Source organism: Typopeltis vanoorti, chromosome 10 (assembly GCF_054136105.1).
Source record: "Typopeltis vanoorti isolate ZY-2024b chromosome 10, IOZ_Tvanoo_1.0, whole genome shotgun sequence".
Lineage (NCBI taxonomy): Eukaryota > Metazoa > Arthropoda > Arachnida > Uropygi > Thelyphonidae > Typopeltis > Typopeltis vanoorti.
This window is the reverse complement of record NC_143558.1, coordinates 129216609-129237837: the sequence shown is the minus strand read 5'-3', so window position 1 is coordinate 129237837 and position 21229 is coordinate 129216609. Positions and strand designations below refer to the sequence as shown.

At 34.9% G+C, this 21229-nt stretch overlaps 1 protein-coding gene across 1 annotated transcript in view; it reads left to right on the top strand.

The window, feature by feature from the left end:
• LOC150102788 (alpha-ketoglutarate-dependent dioxygenase alkB homolog 3-like) overlaps positions 1 to 21229 on the top strand; it is a 146793-nt gene that overhangs the window by 109566 nt on the left and 15998 nt on the right. The window contains exon 6 of the mRNA XM_090399397.1: positions 8218 to 8325. Coding sequence (XP_090255523.1) covers positions 8218 to 8325 — 108 coding nt within the window. The remainder of the gene's footprint in view (positions 1 to 8217; positions 8326 to 21229) is intronic.

Sequence of the window (21229 nt, the reverse complement as noted above, 5' to 3'; positions counted from 1 at the left end):
GTTATTTTTTATATTTTAATGGGAAAAATCACACATCGGTGTTAGTTCACAAATTTTGCTTCCTGAGTATTTTGGCGCTTAATGAATATTAGTTAATATATGCTTATTCATATAAGTTTCATTTCAAAGGTATTAATAATAAGCACAAAAAAAGCTTACAAACGCAAAATCTTGTGCTCATTTAAAAGGGCCAAGTTTATATATCCATAACAATATATCTATCTATATAAAAATATAAGATAATGTGCCACGTCAGATATGTATGTAAGATGTAATAATGTAATATTTGCATTTGATTTTTGCAATATTCGCTGTGTATGTTTTGTATTGAATATAAATACAGTAAATATTATAATAATATGTCTGTATTACAATTATTTTTCGATTGGGGGGGGCCGTGAAATATTTTAATTTTTCCAAAGGGGCCTTTACATCCATAAGTTTGGGAAGTACTGAACTATAGGACAAAATGATTATTGCATCTGAATTTTTGGGGTCATCGTCTTATTATTATTTATATGGTTACTCCATGGAGTTCAAAAGACTCATCGCAAGAGACCTACTCTATCCATTAACACAATAACCTATCATACATCTTCTTAAACCTATTCACTATTGGGGCACTCACAACCACCTCTAGCAATCCATTCCACTCATTTATCACTCTCCAAGTAAAGAACCTAGTCCACACACCCTTACTAACCACACTCTTAAACAACTTCCAAGTGTGATCCCTTGTTTTTCTCCTACTCCTCATGTATTGAAAAATTTCTTCTTTGTCAATCTTATAGAATCTTATCCCCTCTCCTCTGCCTTTCAGCTAAACTCTGCAACCCACACACCTTCAATCTATCATCATAGGATTTTGCAGACCTGAGAGCAGCTTGGTCAATTCTCTCTGAACCCTTTCCACCACCTCTTGAGCCCTAAGAAACATAAGTGACTCTCTGCACAGTAGTCAACACATGGCCGAATCATAGCCTTATAAAGAGGAATAATAATCTCCGTATCTTTAGTTTAATGTGTTCTTCAGCATCCAAGTAATCCTCTGAGCTATTTTGCCAACTCTTGAAATATGTCCTCTGACTTTCAAATCTCTATCCACCATCATCCCCAGATCCCTAGCCTCATCAATTTCCTGTAAAGTAGTACTAACAATATGATGCGAAGTGTGCAATGTTTTCATCCCGAAGTGCATTACCTTACGCTTTACAACATTGAATTGACAACCATTGTCCTTTGCCCATGCTGCCAATTTATTTAAATCATTTTGTGATATATCTACATCACCTTTATTAACTATTGCCTTCTGTAGATTACCCAGAATGGTTTAACATGGTATTGCTGTGTAATTTCTTTTGGGTCAAGATGTATATTTTTTATTTTTTTAAATAATATGCATATGATTTGCTTTTGAGAATTATGGGATCTTGATCTATAAAGTAGAGCATTCTTATTGGAGACATTTTTAAGGCGTTTGATCCATTATAACATTTGTGTTATGCTTATCTGATTTGATTATAATTTTCTTGTTGCTCAGTATAAGTTTATTTTAGGGCTGCTCTTTCTTTTTGTGGAATATTGCTCTTAGATAGTTGGATTTCATCAGGATGTTGGCAATATATACCATGGTTAACGATGGTCTTTAAATGTTGCCAATATCCTGATAAAATCCAATTATCTAAGAGTAGCATTCCACAAAAGGAAATAACAACCTTTAAAAACATGTACAACAACAAGAAAATTATTGTAACCAAATCAAATATAAGGAAAAAAAATCCCTTCTTATCCTTCATTAAAAATTCTACTCTCCTTATAGTATTAAATTGCCAGCCTGGTTGACTGAGCAGTTAGCATATCCACTCTCCAGCCAGAAGGCTGTGGGTTCAAATCCTGCCATGGGCAGGATTTGAACCCACATAATGACAATGATTGTGATTGTCTGTGGAAATACCAGTAGTGGTGGTGGGCGGTAGATGGTGTTGGTGTAGATGATGATGGTAGTTGCAGATCGTTGTAGTTGATGGATTGAGTAGTGATGACAGAGGGTTGTAGAGTAGGTACCCTTCCCCTGATGAGTCCCTTGGACTACCTGGAGGTGTCACATAATAAAAAAATTAAAATAATATATAAAAAAAAAAATTCAGATATGTATGTAAGATTCGTTGAGATTTGATATTACTTCCCTGTTCTCAGTGTACAATAGACAAACTTGACCCAGTTAAGCCACACTTCCTTGATATATTTGAATTATTCATTATACATTCAGGTTGTTTTATGAAAAGGAAATATAATGCAGACATCTAAATGGGTTTCTCCCCCTTCCCACCACCAGCCACTTTCTAAAAAGAACATCTAGAGAGCTAAGCACTTACCACTACTTTAAACAAACCAGCAAACTGGCTATGGTATGTGGATCATGTGTTTGCTATTTGGCCCCAAACCAATACACATTTGATACAAACATCAATACTAAAAAGAGATTCAGAAATCTCTGTTTAGTGTTGATGTTTCTGAGGAGCAGCCTACCACAATCCAGCAATGTAAGGAGCAACCAATCACCAATGCATTGGCCAAGTTATCAACTTGTCCAGTTACATCCTTAACAGTGGAGAACTTTCACTTCTTAAAAAATGCCTAAACTATGCAGTTGCCCAAAGATCAATCAAGAAATGAGATTTCATCTACCAGAAAGAAGGCTGAAATTTCTCCATCACAATAAAGTCAATAAAATATTGAATAGAAACACATAACATACTAAATTACAATAAACCCCTCAGTAGTAATCTAACCAAATTGGAATATCTGTCCTAAGATCTCTGGATCTGGGAACCTGGAACCAGGGCAGACAGCAAAAAAGTCAGCTACCGGAACAAATCTGAAAACACACCCCAACTCAACATCACCAGAGTTAAGATCGGTACTATCAACATAAGAAGCCTGAATGGCAAAGAAACGGAGCTAGCTGAGGAATTAAATAAGGACAGAGGAACGAATTCCCGATGATTAGAATAGAGCTCTCATAGTACCCATATATAAAAAGGGAAATAAAGCTGAATGTGAGAATTACAGAGGTCTTTCCCTACTGAGTGTTCCTGGCAAGATTTATGCCAGTATACTTGGGAAACGGTTGAGAAGAATCGTGGAAGAAAAGCTTAGTGAAGATCAAGCTGGATTCAGGCCAAATAGAGGCTGTCAGGATCAGATCTTCACTTTACGAAAAATAGTTGAAAAAGCATGGGAATAGAACAAAGATCTATGTTTAAGTTTTGTCAATCTGGAAAAGACATATGACAAGGTGCCAAGAGAGAAGCTATTCAATACGCTACAGTTATATGGTGTCAATGGGGCATTATATCAAGCAATACTTAGTCTTTATTTGAGTTGTAAATGAGCAGTTAGAATTGAAGGAAGTACAGGAAGATGGTTTAATGTTAAATCTGGTGTAAGACAAGGATGTACATTATCCCCCTTGTTATTCATTATCTATATGGATCACATTATGAAGGAAAGTGGTATTAAACATGATATAAAAATTGGAGATGTTAATGTCAGCTCTTTGCTTTATGCAGACGATGTTATATTTCTAAATAAATCTGTTACAAGTCTGCAAGATTCTCTGACTAAATTGAATAACTGTTGTAATATATATGGTATGAAGGTCAGCAATAAAAAGACAAAGACAATGAAAATAGGCAGAATCATTGAAAATGTCAACTGTGTTGTGAATGGAGAACCTGTGGAACAAGTAAAATATTTCAGCTACTTAGGCACGATTTTTAGTGAGATGGTAAATTAAATATGGAAATAGACAATAGAATCAACAAAGCTGGTATGGTAGGAAATTAATTGAATAAATTCATATGGAATAAGAGAGAAATTAGTTGGAACACTAAATTAGCTGTATACAAGACTGTGTTCAAACCAATTTTAACTTATGGATCTGAGAGCTGGGTCAGAAGTAAAACACTTGACCAAAGACTAGAGACCACAGATATGAGAGTCCTGAGAAAGATTAAAGGCATGAACAAATGGCACCAATTGCAGTATCATATTAAAAATGATGATATTAGGAAAGAACTTGACATTGTCAGCATCCAGGAATGCATTAGCAGAGCTAATCTAAGGTGGTATGGTCACTTAAACAGAATGGGCAAGTCAAGATTAGCAAAACAAGTGTTCTTTGCCAGATTGGCACGATCCAAAGGAAGACCAAGATATAGGTGGATTGACACGATCCAAAGGAAGACCAAGATATAGTAGGTTTGACATCATACAAAGTTCCTTAGATGATAGAAATATAAGATCTGATAATGCTGGAGTCTTGACAAGTAACAGACTAATTTGGAGGAAAATTGTAGATAGGAAGTTAGTAATGATGTAAATTTTTCATGTAGTACTATCATATCCTGTACACCCCTTGAGGGTATGTGGCAGGAATTTGATGATGATGAGATCTCTGGATCTCTAAAGCCAACAAAGGTAATGATACCATTGTTCTTGACTGAACAGCTTACCTAGAAAAAATATAAACATATTGGATTTTAGCATCAACATATACCAGTTGGTCAACTACAATCCAATAAATCACATCAAAAAGAAACGAACACAGAATTACTTAATCAGTCACCACTTGGTTGATGGAAACAGCTGTTACCTCATTATTCCTTCAACCATCCATTATGAATGGATGGTTGAAGGAATTGACAATCCTAATTATCACTTAGCCAAGAAACTAGTATAAGCATTCAAAGAGTTTGTAGATCATTCTCTCTCTCTCTCTTACATAAAAAATGTGACACTTCATAAATAAAATGTCTTACTATAATAAACATTTATTAGTCGGCTTTAATGCAATAGCCTTTTTCACAAATATCCTAATCATTGACATGATTCTTCTAATACTGAACAGATTTCCACCCGATATCATGGCACTCTTTGCCTACCTACCTTGCTTGGGTAAGTAGGCAAAGGCAGTAGGAGTCTGTATGTAGAAAATAATTTCTCCCTACAAAAAGAAGTTGCAGCCATGGGCTCATTTCTTCTCCCCCCCCATAACTAACTTTTATCTTGAAGACAAGGTCAATCAAGAAATGAGATTTCATCCACTAGAAAGAAGACTAAAATTTCTCCATGACAAAAAAAAAAATTCAATCTGGTGAGCTCTAGATTCAGAGTCCAAAATCCAAAGGTTGGCTAAGGTATGTTGACAATATGTTTTACCATTTAGCCCCATGGCTGCCAGACTTCAAAATGCATTCATAGGTCACCAAGACAAACAACACAAATGCATCCAATTTACTATGAAGATTGAAAACAACAACACTTTTCAATTTCTAGATACACTTGTCACATGTTTTCTCTCAAGCTATCTTTCCTTCATGATCTATCGTAAACCTCCCCCCCCCCCCCACACGCATCAATCCAGTACATACAGACTCATACCATCATTCAGCACAAAAATTAGCAGTCATCAGCACTTTCATATATAGAGGTCTAACAATTTACTCTGAAGAATGAGTCTCATATTATAAGCAAAACCTTTATAAAGAACAGTTACAGCAGAAAAACAAGATATTATATTCCTTCACAGTAATGCTACCAAATATAAAAAAAAAAAATATAATGCCATAGTCATTCTGTACATTAGGGGAATGTTGGAAATAATATTAAGCCAACATTCAAACCAACCACAAAATTAAAAGTCAGCTGCCAGATCAGTTTGAAAGCACGAGTTCTTGTCTGATCACTGAAGTTAAGAAAACCTGAGCCCAGTTAGTACATGGGACGGTGTCCACCTGGGTACTGCTGGCATTAATTAGTCCATGCGGTTAGCCTAGTGAATATGCGCTTCACAACCATATATCTGGGAAAGGAGTGTCCTGGGTTCAATTCCCGTCAACGACGTGAAGAGTTTAAGGATCTTTCTCAGCCATAGCCAAGTTAGCCAGCCTTGGGCATGGACAGCAGGGTTTTTTCTCGCAAGCAGACAAGCCGGCCCCATGGACACATGCAGCTCCAGCCATAAGAAATACCGAGAGGCATAGGGCTAGTCACCTTATCCTTGGACTGATACGACTTAGAAGGGCTAAAAATAGCTCTGTAACAGGCCAGTAGGCATAATATCTAGTAGAAAGAAGATGAACACAAAATTAAAATACCTACTCATTTCCTCAAATAACTCCCTTCCCTATTTTATTCACTCAGGAATATACAAAATCCAGTATATCTGTAATTTACCCTACATAGGTGAAGATCAAATTCACCTATGAGGAAGTTAACAATTGTCTTTCTTTTTTAGACATAAAACTAGCCAGGTGCTCTGATAATAAATTTCGATCTTCGGGAAGCCAACATATACCTTCATGCATTCTCTCACCACTACCCTCCACAGAAATTTGGCATTATACCCACCCTTCCACATCAGGTAAGATCCTTATTATCAGACGACGTAGAGTTTCAAAATAAACTTAATGTCCTCAAAAGGACCTTTCTTAATAATGGTTTTACTTCAAAAAGTATTGAGAAACTTCTTTTTCACTATCATCAACAAACTAATAAATATTCTACTACCCCGAGAGCTTGCATCTCCTTGCCTTTCATTAGTTCTCTCTCCCCCAAACTGGCTAAAATTTTAAAAAAGTTCAACATCATAATGTGTTTCTCTACTTTACCTAAATTCCGATCTATCCTTAGTCAACCTAAAGAAAAACATTACCATCTTCAGTTCCCAGGAGTATACAAAATTATTTGTGATTGTGGAAAAGCTTACTATAGACAAAATGAAAAATCTATCTTTCTCCGTGTTGAAGAGCACAAAAGAGACATCTCCTATAACAAAATCCAAGCCAGCGCTCTTACCAGCCACGTTTTTTTTTCCTATAAACTCTGACAAAGGCCGCCAACATCAAATAGACTGGAATCAAACTTTTAATATTCACAAATGTTATGATGAACTTGAAAGACGTATTCTTAAGTCAAAAGAAATTGCCCTCAATTCAACCCACATGAATAGCAGCCTTAGCTACAGTTTGCCAGATTCGCATAGCTCTGCTGTCAAGTGTTGGCATTCTTGCGATATCACAATCATGCATAAACATACAGCTGGAACTGTAGCGCGGACTCCAATTTAAACTGAACTACAGTTTTTAGTTGATCTGTTGTTGTTAATATGTAATGTTTCTGTCAGTTTATTTTGTATATTCCTTTGTACTTTGACACCTGAAGAAGTTGGCTCACCAGCGAAACTAGAAGTGTCCTCATTAAACCTTATTCTTTATCTCGGTGTTTAAGTCATTTAAATTAAATTAATAAATATGTCCTTAAACTGAGTAAATCTACATACGAATATATTTAATATATATATATATATATATATATATATATATATAAATTTTTTTTTCATTTAAAATTTTTCTGAAATTTTTTTTGTTGTCGTTGTTTTTTTCATTAACCGTGATAGAATTATTGCAGTTTTTGCCCTTGCCATCAGGTGTTTTGTTCATTAGTTCTATATTTCCTCATCACATTGTCAGCATTTTTTCTGTTGACTGCAGATTCGAGATGAAATCATCATTGTTTCGATCAGTTTCACTAACTGTTACGTTATTTTTAAAACAAAATATTTACTCTTTTCACAGCCCATAAAAATTGCTATGGATGTTGAGGATACCATTAAGTAATACTTTTCGAACAAACTTCACGTTTGAATAACTTGTGGAAAACAGTATTTAACTAAGGTTGCATGGATGTTTTTTTTTTTTGAAATTTTTTTTTGCTGATTAGGATATCTTGAATTTTTCCCCCTTACTTTTAAATGCTCTGTTTTATTGATAATCCATTTCAAATGGATTGCAATACGTGTATTAATGAAAAGTGGATAGAAAACTTCCCATATACTTGCGTTACAACGAATTAAGACTGTTTTAAAATATTTTTTTTATTTTAAATTTTGGGTGTATATTAACTACTTCATATTGTTATTTATATAATGATTTTAATTGATTGAGCTCAATCATATAATGATTGAGTCTCCATAGCTCAGTCACTATTGGTGAAGCCTTTTGGTTGGAAAGATGTAGGTTTGATTCCCATCCATGACGTAAGGAACCTTTATCTGGTTTCCCTCGACTAAACGTGTATGTAAACAGTTTTAATTTTTTTTTTTTTTTTCTCTAACTTTTTATGCAGTAACTGATGTTTGTTACTATAATTTAGAGTGCTGGAAACATCCAAGGAGCAGACAATTCAAGAGCACAGTATATAATAGAACTTAAAAATGGAAGTCTTCTTGTGATGGATGGTGACATGCAAAAGGAATGGCAGGTAAATATACTAAAATAATTACAACTAACTTTGCTAAGATCCTCCCACTATAGAAATTAAATCTGCAAATAATATATCCCCTTTAATCCAGTACATTCATTTTTAATGTACATTCTCTGTACTTGTCATAAGTCATAATGAATAACATATGATGGTTATAATGAATGCTTATTATGTTAATAATATTCTTTATGCTAATTCATTATGCTTATGTTAATAAGCATAATGAATTACCATATGTTAGCAGTTAAACATGTGGAATGGTGAACATTGTCAAAAAAAATGAAACAGCAAATACAGCTAATTCTCTTTTTACGCAGTTTAGAAAACAAAAGCAATTCTATTTTTGCATGGTATATTTTGATGTAAGATTGTTCAAATGGCACTTATTTTTAAAATTTCTGTTAAAAAGGGTATTTCCATTATGTTTACATGTTTGTGTTTTGTTCAATCAATAGAGTTATACAATTTTGAAGTTTTGTATGCATAATATCAAATTAATTATTGATTATTTTCAAATATTTTCATAACATTGTCCCATTAATTACTATGTCAGATAATTCACTTAGACAGAAGAAGAAAAGCTATTTCTTTAGAAACTAAGATCCAAATTTTAGATTGTTCAGCAGCTAAGGTTCAACATCCTTAGGGAAATATTTTGAATTGAACAAAGCTACTGAGAACAATTAAGAAAAATGAAGAGGCCATTGGAAAATCTATTTTTTATGGAACAAAATTAGGTGCCAGGTCATTGTGTATGAGAGACATTATAAAAGTGAAGATGGAAAAGGCCCTAGTGATGTGGATAGAAGATTGCTCACAAAAATAATACCTTTAGACAGAAATGTCATCAGACAGAAAGCATTACAGTTGTACAAACAGATTCAGGAAAAGGAGCCAACAACATCAAACAACAGTTGTGATTTTTTTGCAAGCACAGGCTGGCTTACAAAATTTCTCAAAAGATACATCATAGTGTAAAAATAAAAGGAGAAGCCACATCTGCAAATGAGCTGGCAGCTAGGGAATTTCTTTCAAAACTGTCCAAAATTATTAGAAACAGCGGCTACACTCCTAGTCAACTTTGGAATGCAGATGAGACCGGGCCTTTTTTTTGGAAAAAAATGCTAGGTAGAATTTATATAGCGAAATCACAAAAATGTGTTGGTGACTTTAAAGCAGCTAAGGATTGTGTGACTATTATTTTGACAATGCTTCAAGAGATCATATATTAAAACCATTACTCATTAATTGATCCCAAAGACTGCAGACAATGAAAGGTGTAGATTTTAACACGTTACCAGTGCACTGGAAGGCAAACAAAAAAAGGTTGAATAAATGGTTCCCTCAGTGTTCTGTTCCAGAAGTTAAATGCTATTTGATGGAAAAAAATCTGGACTTGAAAGTTTTTCATTCATTATAGACAATGTGCCTGGCCATCCTGCTTTAGAACACCCGAATGTGGAATTTTGTTTTCTGTCACTTTATACAACATCCTTAATACAACCACTAGACCAGGATGTGATCGCTCCCTTTAAAACTTACTACATAAGAAGAACATTCTAATACATTTTGGATAAACTAGATAACGATAATTTACTGACAGTTATTGATGTATGGAAGAAATTTTCTATTTTGGATTGCATCAAACTTGCTCAGTTGGCATTATCAGAATTGAAACCATCAACTTTAAATGCTTGCTGGAAAACTACTTGGCCAGAATGTGTGAAAAAGTAAAATGATGTACCTTTGCATTCAGCTGAATAACCTAATATCATCAGATTAGCACACATGCAGTCGGCAGAGAAGGATTTGATGATTTTTTCATCTGCAGATATTGAAGAATTGATGTTGACAAGCCTGTTAGTGATGACGAAATAATAGAAGCTGTCCTTGAGAATCTCGACAAAAAAGAAAAGTGATGATGAAGAGACTCTACTCACTGCAGGATTAATTAAAGAAGGGCTTCAAATGGCTAGTAAAATTGCGGTCATTTTCTTACACATGATCCAAATACTGAATGAACTGAATAGTTTGAACATGAACTGAAGTCATGTATGGTGTGATATGAAGAATTATACAAAGATCTAGTCAAAACAGGATCTCAACAATTAATTACAGAGTTCGTTGTAAAAAAAATTGGCCCTCAGATTTATTGGAAATTAGTGCTCATTTAGTTCCTTTTACTGAAGGAAACGTTTTGCCATTGCAGTATGAAGAGGACGGCCAAAGTGTTTCAAGTGATGGAAGTGATTTAATTCCAGTGTAATACAAAGAATGCAGCTACTGTCAGAAAGTGACAGCAAATAAAATTTAACTAATAACCATATTTGCAGGTGTATTTCGACCTTTTTGAATTTCTGTTTTATTAGTGACACACTACTTTCTTTAAGAAAGTTACATATGTATATACTTTAAATAAGTATTTAAAATAAAAAATATTCCATTAAAATTAAATAGCTTTATTCAATGATTTTAATATGTTTTGTTTGAAAATAACTTATTGTTCGTATTGGGTTTTCACATCTGGAACCATTCTTCTATTTTTTCATATACACTGCATTCTTTTTTAAGTTTTTTTCTGGAACCAATCTACTGTGTAAATGGAGAATTGGGTGTATATTAACTACTTCATATTGTTATTTATATAATGATTTTGAGTACAGTAAGCAGCATATTTTTTGCAGTGAAAATGAATCTTGTGTGATCATCGAAACAAGCTGAGCCTCCATAGCTCAGTCACTATTGGTGATGCCTTTTGGTTGGAAAAGACGTAGGTTTGATTCCCATTCATGACGTAAGGAACCTTTATCTGGTTTCTCTCGACTAAAGTGGGTTAGCTGGTCTCATACAGAGATAGAGGGTTTATTCACTTTAAAACTTTCTTATGTGTTCTTCTTTTCAATATGAAATTCAATTTTATCCTGCTCAAGACTAAATAGTGATCACTTCCAATTTCAAATCCTCTGTACACTCTGGTGTCCTGCACCAGGGAGGAAACATCACTATCAAAAATAACATAGTCAATGAGACTTTTCTTATTCCTTGCCTCTTCTCTCCATGTGAATTCGTGCATATTTTTTATGTTGGAACATGGTGTTAATAATAACCAATCCATGTCCTGAGCTGAAATCCAACAGGCATTTGCCATTATTATTAGCTTTGCTCTTTTCTCCAAATTTTCCAAAAATATTTTTGTATGTCTGACAATCATTTCAAATACATTCAAATACAAACAAAATCATTTCCTACTCTGCTATTTAGATCCCCAACAAGGACCAACTTTTTCTTTTTCAATGTCAGTTGTTTTCTCTAAAGCGTCAAAAAATTCCTCCACTTCTAACTTAGTAGAACCTTCTGTGGGACCATAGGCACAGATAACTCTCATTGTCCAGTTCCCCATTCTGATATTTGCCCACATCACTCTACTTGAGACTGCCTGCGATTCAAGATTAGCCTCATATTTAGTGTTGATTAGTATGGCTACTCCTTCTTTTCCTTGATTGTCATTGCCTGAATATAACATTTTGTATTTATCGCTCAGGAAGATCTCACCAGTTTTTGTATTTTTTGTTTTGGTCACCCCTATTATGTCGATTTGGTATTTATCCTCAGCCAGCTCCATTTCATCACCAGAGTTCAGATCTTGAATTCTGGTGATGTTGAGTTGGGGTGTATTTTAGGATTTGTTCCAGTAGCTGACTTTTTGCTGTTCGCCCTGGTTCCCTGGTGAAAACACCCCAGCCGGCATGAAATTTTGTCATGTTGTACCGTCATTTTATATTTTGGTTTAAGCCAATAAGAAACAATTTGTTCGGCTAAATCCCAAATCCCACCCCATCCTTGTTCGTTCAGTATCCAGGCAGATAACATTTTACTTTGCAAATCTTTCATCTCTCCTTCTGTTTAAGTAATCATTCCATCTTAGAGAATTCCTGTATCTTTTCATTTTTAACAATTTTGCCATTGATATCGGTTCTTTCATCCAAAAATATTATGTCGGCAGTCCTCCAGATTTTAATCAGCTGTTTTAATTAGTTGGAATACTCTACTGTGTACTGGTAGCTTGTTCTTTTGACTGATTTCTATTTTATTCCAAATAATAAGTTTATTCACAACTGGCATCCCAGTCTTGCCCTACTCCCTATTTCTATGTTTGTTTGCCATCTTCACTGATACTTGTGTAATCGGTAAAGCACTGAGAATAAAGTTGATATTTTGTATTTTGCTACCTGTTTTCTTAATTTACCTTTCAGTTACTGATTTTCATACCAGTGTGATATCAATTCATCACAGCAGTATAATTTGGCTGCAAATTGTGAACAACTTGCAGCAAGTTTAAGAGTTTGATTTACATGTGTTTAAAGCAAGTAACATACTTTTAATTATTGTCTGTTTGAATATCCAGTTTTATACAACTATCTTAACAATGTTGTTCATATCAGTTTTAAACAATGGGATAATGTGCAAGCATGAATTTGAGTCTTTTTTATACATCTCTCAATTCTGATTGCTTGCCAGTTTGCAACTTTCATATTGGTGTGTACAATACTGTACAATATTTACACCATACAAATGTAAGTTTTGAATGTTGTACCTCTTGATATTTCATATGATTTTTAGAGATTATTATATACCCACAGTGTTTTGAATGTTTATTGTTGAATTAAAAAACCGTTGGCAATTCTTTTGACCTAAAGCCAGATGATTATTCATCATTTTCTCTTCATTCAACAGGTTTTCTTTGCATGACTTCAAGAATGCTTATATAAATCATTCTTTCTTGTTTAGAACACTCAGAAGAAATTCTTTTATAATCCTCACATTTTATTTCCTTTATTTTATTTATTTTTAATTTGCACTGGGAGCTGTATTCCAATTATCTGGAATTTTATCTTGTGCAGTCTTTCTGGCCAAGAATAGAACTAAATTTCTTATACAACTATGCTTAATATTAGAGGTATCAACTACTCCTTTCTGTCATTTGTTACCTCAGTTAATATAATTTTTCAAAGGATTCTGGATTCTAGAAATTCCTTATGTGATATATTCTTGTCATTCCTTTCTATGATATCTTAACAGTTTTAAAAACAGTTGCCTTGTGAGATATTTAATTGCTATTTTCTTTGCAAAAATTTCCCATTACTTTTGTTTAGCTGCTTCTATATATAATATATAATTAGCTTTTGTACACAATTCTCTATATATTTTCAGTGCATGTTGACTTACTAGCTAGAAATGATATGATTTCTTTTCTTCATCAAGTGCCTTTAACTGAAGTTCTTTAACTGAAATCTTATAAAGGTAATAATAGCCACACCATGATACTGCTCAACTTTTCCAAGACATTTGATAGAATACCACATGGGAAACTGTTACAAAAACTGGAGAGGATGGGAATGTATATCAGGCTAGTAGCATGGATAGGGGGATGGCTGACAGACAGACCTAGAGAGTATTATATGGTGGAGTGTAGTCTATGAGAATGATGGCGACTAGTGGATTATTACCTCGAGTTTGGTACTAGGACCACTACTCTTATATCAGTGACAGAGAGAAAGATTTAAGAGAGGATATTCAATTGTTTGCTGATGATGCAAAACTGGGGAGAGCCATAGTTGATGAAGGTGATGTAGGTATACTGCAGAATGATTTAAATAAATTGGCATTGTGGGTAAAGGATAATGATTGTCAGTTTAATGGTGCAAAATGTAAGGTTATGCAGTTTGGATCGAAAAGGTTATATATGGTGTATCATATTGATGGTAGTATTGGTTTGCAGGAAATTGATGAGGCTGGTGACTTGGGGATAATGATAGACAAAGAGTTAAAGTTCAGAGATCATATTTCAAGAGTTGGTAAAATATCTCAACAAATTCCTTGGATGTTGAAAAACACGATAACAAGTAAAGATAAGGAAGTTATTATCCTATAACTTCCTTATCTTTAAAGAAGTTATAGGATGATAAGGCTGTGATTCAGCCACTTAACTACTGCACACAGATTTGGTTACCTGGGTTTCTTGGGTGCCAGGAGGTGGTTAAAAAGATTCAGAGATAAAATAAATAAATTCTGTGTGATGATGCTGCGTTCCCCCCTTTTTACAGGAGTTCATGGTACCATCTGGTCCCCCCAAATTTTATCCGGGCTCCGGAACCGGCATAGGCTGACGAATCAGACCTATGGCTGGGTCAGTATTCCTGATTGTAATCCGTGTGTCCTCAGACTGGTTTGCCTGCTTGCAGGATGAAGCACACCAGACAAACTGGCGGAAACAACCCTGCTGTCCACACCCAAGACCGGCTAACTTGGCTATGACTGAGGAAGATCCTTCAGCTCCTCACGTCGTTGACGGGAATTGAACCTAGGACACTCCTTCCCCAGGCATATGGTTGCGAAGCACAAAGCCACTAGGCTAACTGCATGAACAATTCAGGATATGAGCCAAGATGGTGACAGGTCTGTGGAATACTCCCTATGAGGATAGGTTGAAGGTATGTAGATTAGAAAGTTTAGTTGATAGATGGAAAAGAGGGGGGGTGTAATCGAAACTTTTAAGATATTAAAGGGGTTTTATAAAATTGGTGCAAGTGAAATATTTCAATATGAAAAATAGGCAGGACAATCTGTGGAAGTTGCGAGAGTTTTTAGTAGGGGTGTGTGAAGACCAGATTTTTTTGCATGGAGAGTGGCAAGTGAGTGGAATGGATTTCCAGAATTGGTTGAATTCCCTGATGGTGACTGGATTCGATGAGAAGTATGATAGGATTTGTGTTTATAATGGTTGATTTGGGTCTCCCGTGGTGAGTCTCCAGACTCCATGGAGATGGCGTACATAATAATAGTAATTTATCTTTGCATATAATTTCACATACTTCCAAATATGAATCAGTTATTTTGTGGCTCATATTCTAAATCATTCTCATATGTGCTGTCAGTGTCCTATTAGTGAAATATTTTGTGTATGCAACCAGCTTCATTGTGCAAGAAAAAGTATTATGTTGCTGTTATTCTTCATTTGGAAATAGGGACTATTTTATCTAATTCCTTGTGGAAGTTGCTTACTGACTAAGAGGATAATTCATTTCTTCTCTAGATTGGCAAAGTGAAATAAGTGCTGTTTTGGAACATTAGTGCACGAATGCTGTATTGCATAGTCACATAAGGAAATTGTTAATAGAATGTTAATTATTATTATTATATGGTATCCATCTAGAGACTCGTTGTGGGAGATCCAAACTATTATTTAGTTGTTGGAAGTTTTTCCACTCGGTTATACTATAAATTGAAGATAATACCAAGAAATTATATACTTGGTTTAATCCTTTATCCAAGTGTAAGCAAACAAACCAAGTACTGTATTTACTCAAACATAACTTGTCCTTGCATATAACTCACACACCTGATTTTACTGTATGAAAAAAGAAATTAAAAGGTTTCGCATGTACCTCGCACGAAAAAATGTTTAAACATGTTCACATCAAAGCGATAACTTGCTCCCTGTGGTAAATAACATGCCCTCCCCCAAAAGACACTATACTCAGACACAAGAAAAACAAGTAGTTTTATTGTATCACTGAATAAGGTTCAGAGACATTTGCAGTCTGTGTAATATATTTCTTAACAAATAGTGCAATTAGAGACAGCTGGAATAAAAACAGCACTAACTAATGAATCACAATTCTCCTTCCACAGAAACTATGCTTTATAGACTCAAGCAAAACCATATGTTGCACCAGAAACATAGTATCTAACTAAAAACTGTTGTCCAATTTTTCAATTACATGAAATAAATGTTTGTTTGATTGCATTTGAAATTTTAGATGTCATTCGGACAGATTCCAAAGGCTAACTTAAAATAAAATTCTACCACGAATTGAAACATGCCATATAATGTGCGAGTTCGCTAGCCAGCTCGAACACAAATAAGCATCAATAAAATTCAGCCAAAGGGTTAAATCTTTGTGTGAGTTGAGCTCGCTGGTAATGAAAAGTTCCATTGGAACGATAAACAGGTAAAACACCACCCCGTCGCGAATGTGTTAAAACTAAGAAATATATAGTGAATGTTGTTATGGCAGTTTCAGATATTATGAAATGTGGTTGATGAGAATTAGCATTTCAGCCCAACAATTGTTGGTTGCCTTTGTCTTTGGATTGCATGATCTTTTATTAATACCCCATCAATTATATGCATGTCTTTCATAGATGCTCTATCGCTACTAGTCTACCATTGTTGTCTGTTTTGCACTCTGCTTTAATTTCTGATTAGTCATTTGTGAAGGATTGTTCGTTACATATCTCAAGTCTTGTAAATTACTGGTAATTTTTGCTTGAAATAATGGGAAAGAAGATGATGCTATTTGGGTAGATGACTTTAACGATGCACACAAGGAAACCACTCTTGAGGCCGGAAGTAGCGATAGTGAATAGGAGATTCTTGGCAAGTTATACCCATTTTCAGTTTTTCTTGTAAACTTTAGTTTCTGAAAATCCTCGCATATATATCTTGCACCACAGTTTTTTAGCTTTAATTTTAGGAAAAAAAAGTGGGAGTTATATTCGAGTAAATATGGTATATAATTTCTTGGTATCTTCAATTTATAGTATAACGAAGTGGAAAAACTTCCAACAGCTATCTCTAATCCGGAGTATTTTAATAATAAGCTGTGACACCTTTTGGTTACTTGTATATGAAAATATGACTTCTGCATTACTTCAACCTCGTATCACCAGAGGTTGAAAATGTTGATGTGAGATGTGGTGATGATTAATACCCTTGGAGGACGATGGATGGCAATGCTGTAGCGATTGAATTTCTAACTGAGGCTCGGCTGTTGCTGTTATCCTCCTGCCATGATCAGAGCTTCAATAGCTCAGTAACACCTTATCCCTACACTGGCCTCTACAGATAACGGGGAAGATGAAAAGCATTCTTGCTTCGACCCTTTAAGCCAGTCCTTATAAGGATAAGGACTTAGTATCATCTCTGTGTCTGGCTCCCACTGAGACCCCAATAAAGGTTGAATTTTGTCTGGATAGTGACCCTTCCCATAATGCATAGCATCATGCATTTCTGCAACGATATGTGCTTTGCATTATAGGATACTAAGGCAAGTGATGTGAAGTCATTAGCTTCTATATATGAGTTGCTCCAGTCCTGAAAATACTTCAGGCACAAACTTTGTTTGCTTAGACTTGGATAAAGGATTAAACCAAGTATATATAATTTTTTGGTATCTTTAATTTATAACTGTTATATACACAAAACCTTTCCTACTTCTTACACTCATTCACAACTCTTCACAAGCAAAATCTAGTCTGCATACTGTTACTAACTATGCTCATACACAACTTCCACAGATGACTCCCTAGTTCTCTGATTTTTGTCATAAATTGAAAAATTCCTTGCATCAATTAAAAAAAAAAAACCTTTAATATCTTATATGTTTCTATGATGTCTCCTCTTTTCTACCTATCAACTAAATTTTGTAACCCACATACCTTCATCCTATCCTCATAGGGAGCATTTCACTAGCTTAGTCACTTGTCTCTGAATCCTTTCTCTAATCTGAATCCACCTCCTGATCTCCAAGAAACCTAGTTCACCTAATCTGTGCAGCTGACTCATAGCCTTATAAAGAGGGATAATCCTATCTTTACTTGTTGGCTTGTTTTTTTAACATTGAAGTATCATCAATATGATATGCTATATGTAACCTTTTCAACCCAAAGTGCATAACAATACATTTTGCAACATTAAATTGATATTCATTATCTTTTGCCCAAAATACAAATTTATTTAAATCATCCTGCATGATATCTACATCACCTTTATCAACTATTGCTCTCCCTAGTTTTGCATCATCAAACAACTGAATATCCTCTCTTAAATCTTTCCTATGATATTTGTATATCATTGATATACAAATTAAAGAGTACTTTAATTTGTATATCAATGTGCAGAACCCTGAAGTACTCCACTAGTCACCTCATTCTACCAGATTCCACTCCAACATTTTCAGCTCCCCCCCCCCCCCAATCCATGCTACTAACTTCATATTCATTCCCATTTGTTCCAACTTGTTAATAGTTTTTCATGTTGTTACCTTGCAGCCATCTTTATTCAATGGAATAACTATCTTTCCATTCCCTAGAACCCTCCAATAGCTGAGACTTGGGATTGAACAACTTCATCAGAGACAATGTCATTGGGTTGACATGCCATTCAGTCCCACTTCTGTATTCACATTGATATTTTTCAGTATGCCGAATACCTCCTGCATTTCTGTCACATCAGTGTTATTTAAAGTCATCCTACCACAGTCGTTTTTCTTCTTAATTGTTACATAACAAAAAAAGTGGAATTTTCTTTGGACTGCGTAGCTAATTTTCTCTCATAATCTGATTTGACCTTTCTTATCATACTAGTCATCAATCTTGTTTGCACTTTGTACTGCTCATGAGTATGCTGATCACCTTTTTCTTTATATTCCCTCCACAGTGTTTTTTTTCAGCTCTTGCTTAATATCTCTACTCATCCACTTAATCCCCACTTGGTTTATCCTCCTGACCTTGGGTATGCAGTACTGACCTTCTTTCCTTGTAGCTTCCCAAGCCTGGCACTGCTCCAAGATGCATCTTGAGTCTGTCATAATTACCATCTTTATAGTTCAACATAAACCCTTTTATGTTGAAATTATAAAGTATTCCACATGTTTAGTGCATGTGGAATACTTAGCAACTTCCCAGTACAAGACCTCATAATCATTCTCCCCAACTGGAGGCAGAGTGTCTATTTTGTTTATGAATATATCTTGTGATGCAATTACCAGATCCAACATTCTCAAACCTCTGGTCCTCCTCTATTACAGTTATTTCTGGTAATTATCCCTAAGAACTGTATAAATTCCACTTCCACCGTTCTGCTCTATTTTCTTTCTCTGATCTATCTCCCCATAGTTGAGATCTATAATAATTGCTCAGTTTTGCACATATTGTGCTAATCTGCTGATGCATGGCATCTACATGTTCCTGTGGACCTCTGGTCTGGGATAGTTATGATCTGGGATAGATAGAGGCCAATAGGACAAAACAATATATTTTGTCCTATTGGCCTCTATCTCATATCAGATGATCCCAAATGAACCATCTCCCCAAGACCTAAAATCATCTTTAACTTTTAATTTGTTGGTTGTAATTCTTCAGCTTTCATCAGCAACATCCCAACTCCTATCCTAATCCCTCTGTCCTCCCTGAAAATACAATACCCTTTACATTCTATCTCTGTAAGTATATCATTTTCTGTCATTAAGGTCTCACTGATGCCTATAGTTTTCTGATCAATGCCACAAACTCCTCTTCCTTATTCCTGATACTCCTTGCATTCATGTGTATGCATTTCATCATCTCCTTGTATCCACAATTACCCTTGTGTAATGTCATTAACAACCCATTCGAATCAGAATCCTGTGAAATTGCATTTAGCATTGCATAATCATTTCTGTACCCATGATCATTTATCTCAGAGGTTGCCAGATACATTCTTGATTGCATCCCCCCCCCCATAATATCTCTAGTTTTCTTGGTTTTGCACTTCCAAACTCTTACTAAACAACTTTTTTCAAACAACAAGCTCCAAATCAAATTCACTCCATAAATCTAGAAACTGCATGCCATTCCTCCTGCACAATTGATTGTATCCCCCCCCCAAATATCTTTAGTTTTCCTGATTTTGCACTTCCATACTCGTACTAAACAACACTTTCTTCAAACATCAAACTCCAAAACCATTTAAATGTAGTCCATCTGTCTTCTGATTGACTCATTAGCAATTATGGTACTTCTCACCTCTCTCTTATCATACCGAAGCAGCAGATTCACAATCTTTACTTACTTACTTGTTCTTCATTTTTGCTTTTTTTAACAACTCTTTCTTATCTTACCTCATTGCATATTTCTTCCCTTTCAAATCATTTGTTCTTGCCATAATAATCATTAGGCAGGAACAAATAACACTAACACTAACAGCTATTTATCACTTCCTCATTAATTATATCTCTTATCATCTAATCTCCATACAATACCTTCTACTTATTTTTAGTTTCTCACACTTTCATACTTTCCTCATTCACTTTTCCCACTTGCTGTACCACACAATAGTCATTTCTCATGCTATTTCAATCCTTGCTATCATTTCATTGTTCACATTACTTTCAGCCACTACTTTCATTCTGCACACTATCATTCGCCACTTCCACATTCGCTGGAACACTTTCACTATCTCTCCTTACATCATTAATTTTCCTGCTTTCCACACAATTTCCAACTAAGATTATGATTTTTTCACATGGCAGTTCAAATGTAATATTCAAAATATATTTGCGTAAAAGTTGAGTTATTGTAAGCATTTGTAAATAAATCATCATTGGCTCGACATCCCTATGTGGCTCTGGCCTTCTACAGAAACTTCTGCCAGCCTTTCCTATTCAATGCCAAACTCCTCCAATTTTTGACTCCTAAAACCTTAATATCTTGCATCACTCCATCTTCCCATCTTAATTTAGGTTTTCAAATTTTTCCTTCTGGCTTAGCATTAAACATCTTAGATATTCTATTACTATTCATGCGTATAATGTGTCCAGCTTAATCTATTTATTTTTATGTACTTAATAATGTCTGGCTCATTAAATAATCTATATAGTTCATTATATCTTTTCCTCCACCCACCATTCTCTTGTACTGCTCCAAAAATATATCTGAGAACTCTTCTTTCGAACACACCTAGCAATATCTCATCTGCCATTGATAATACCCAGTTTTCAGAGGCATACTTACAAGTACTTTGTGCATCATTATCTTTGTTTTTCTTGAGATCAGATGTGACTTAAGGTATTTCCTAAGT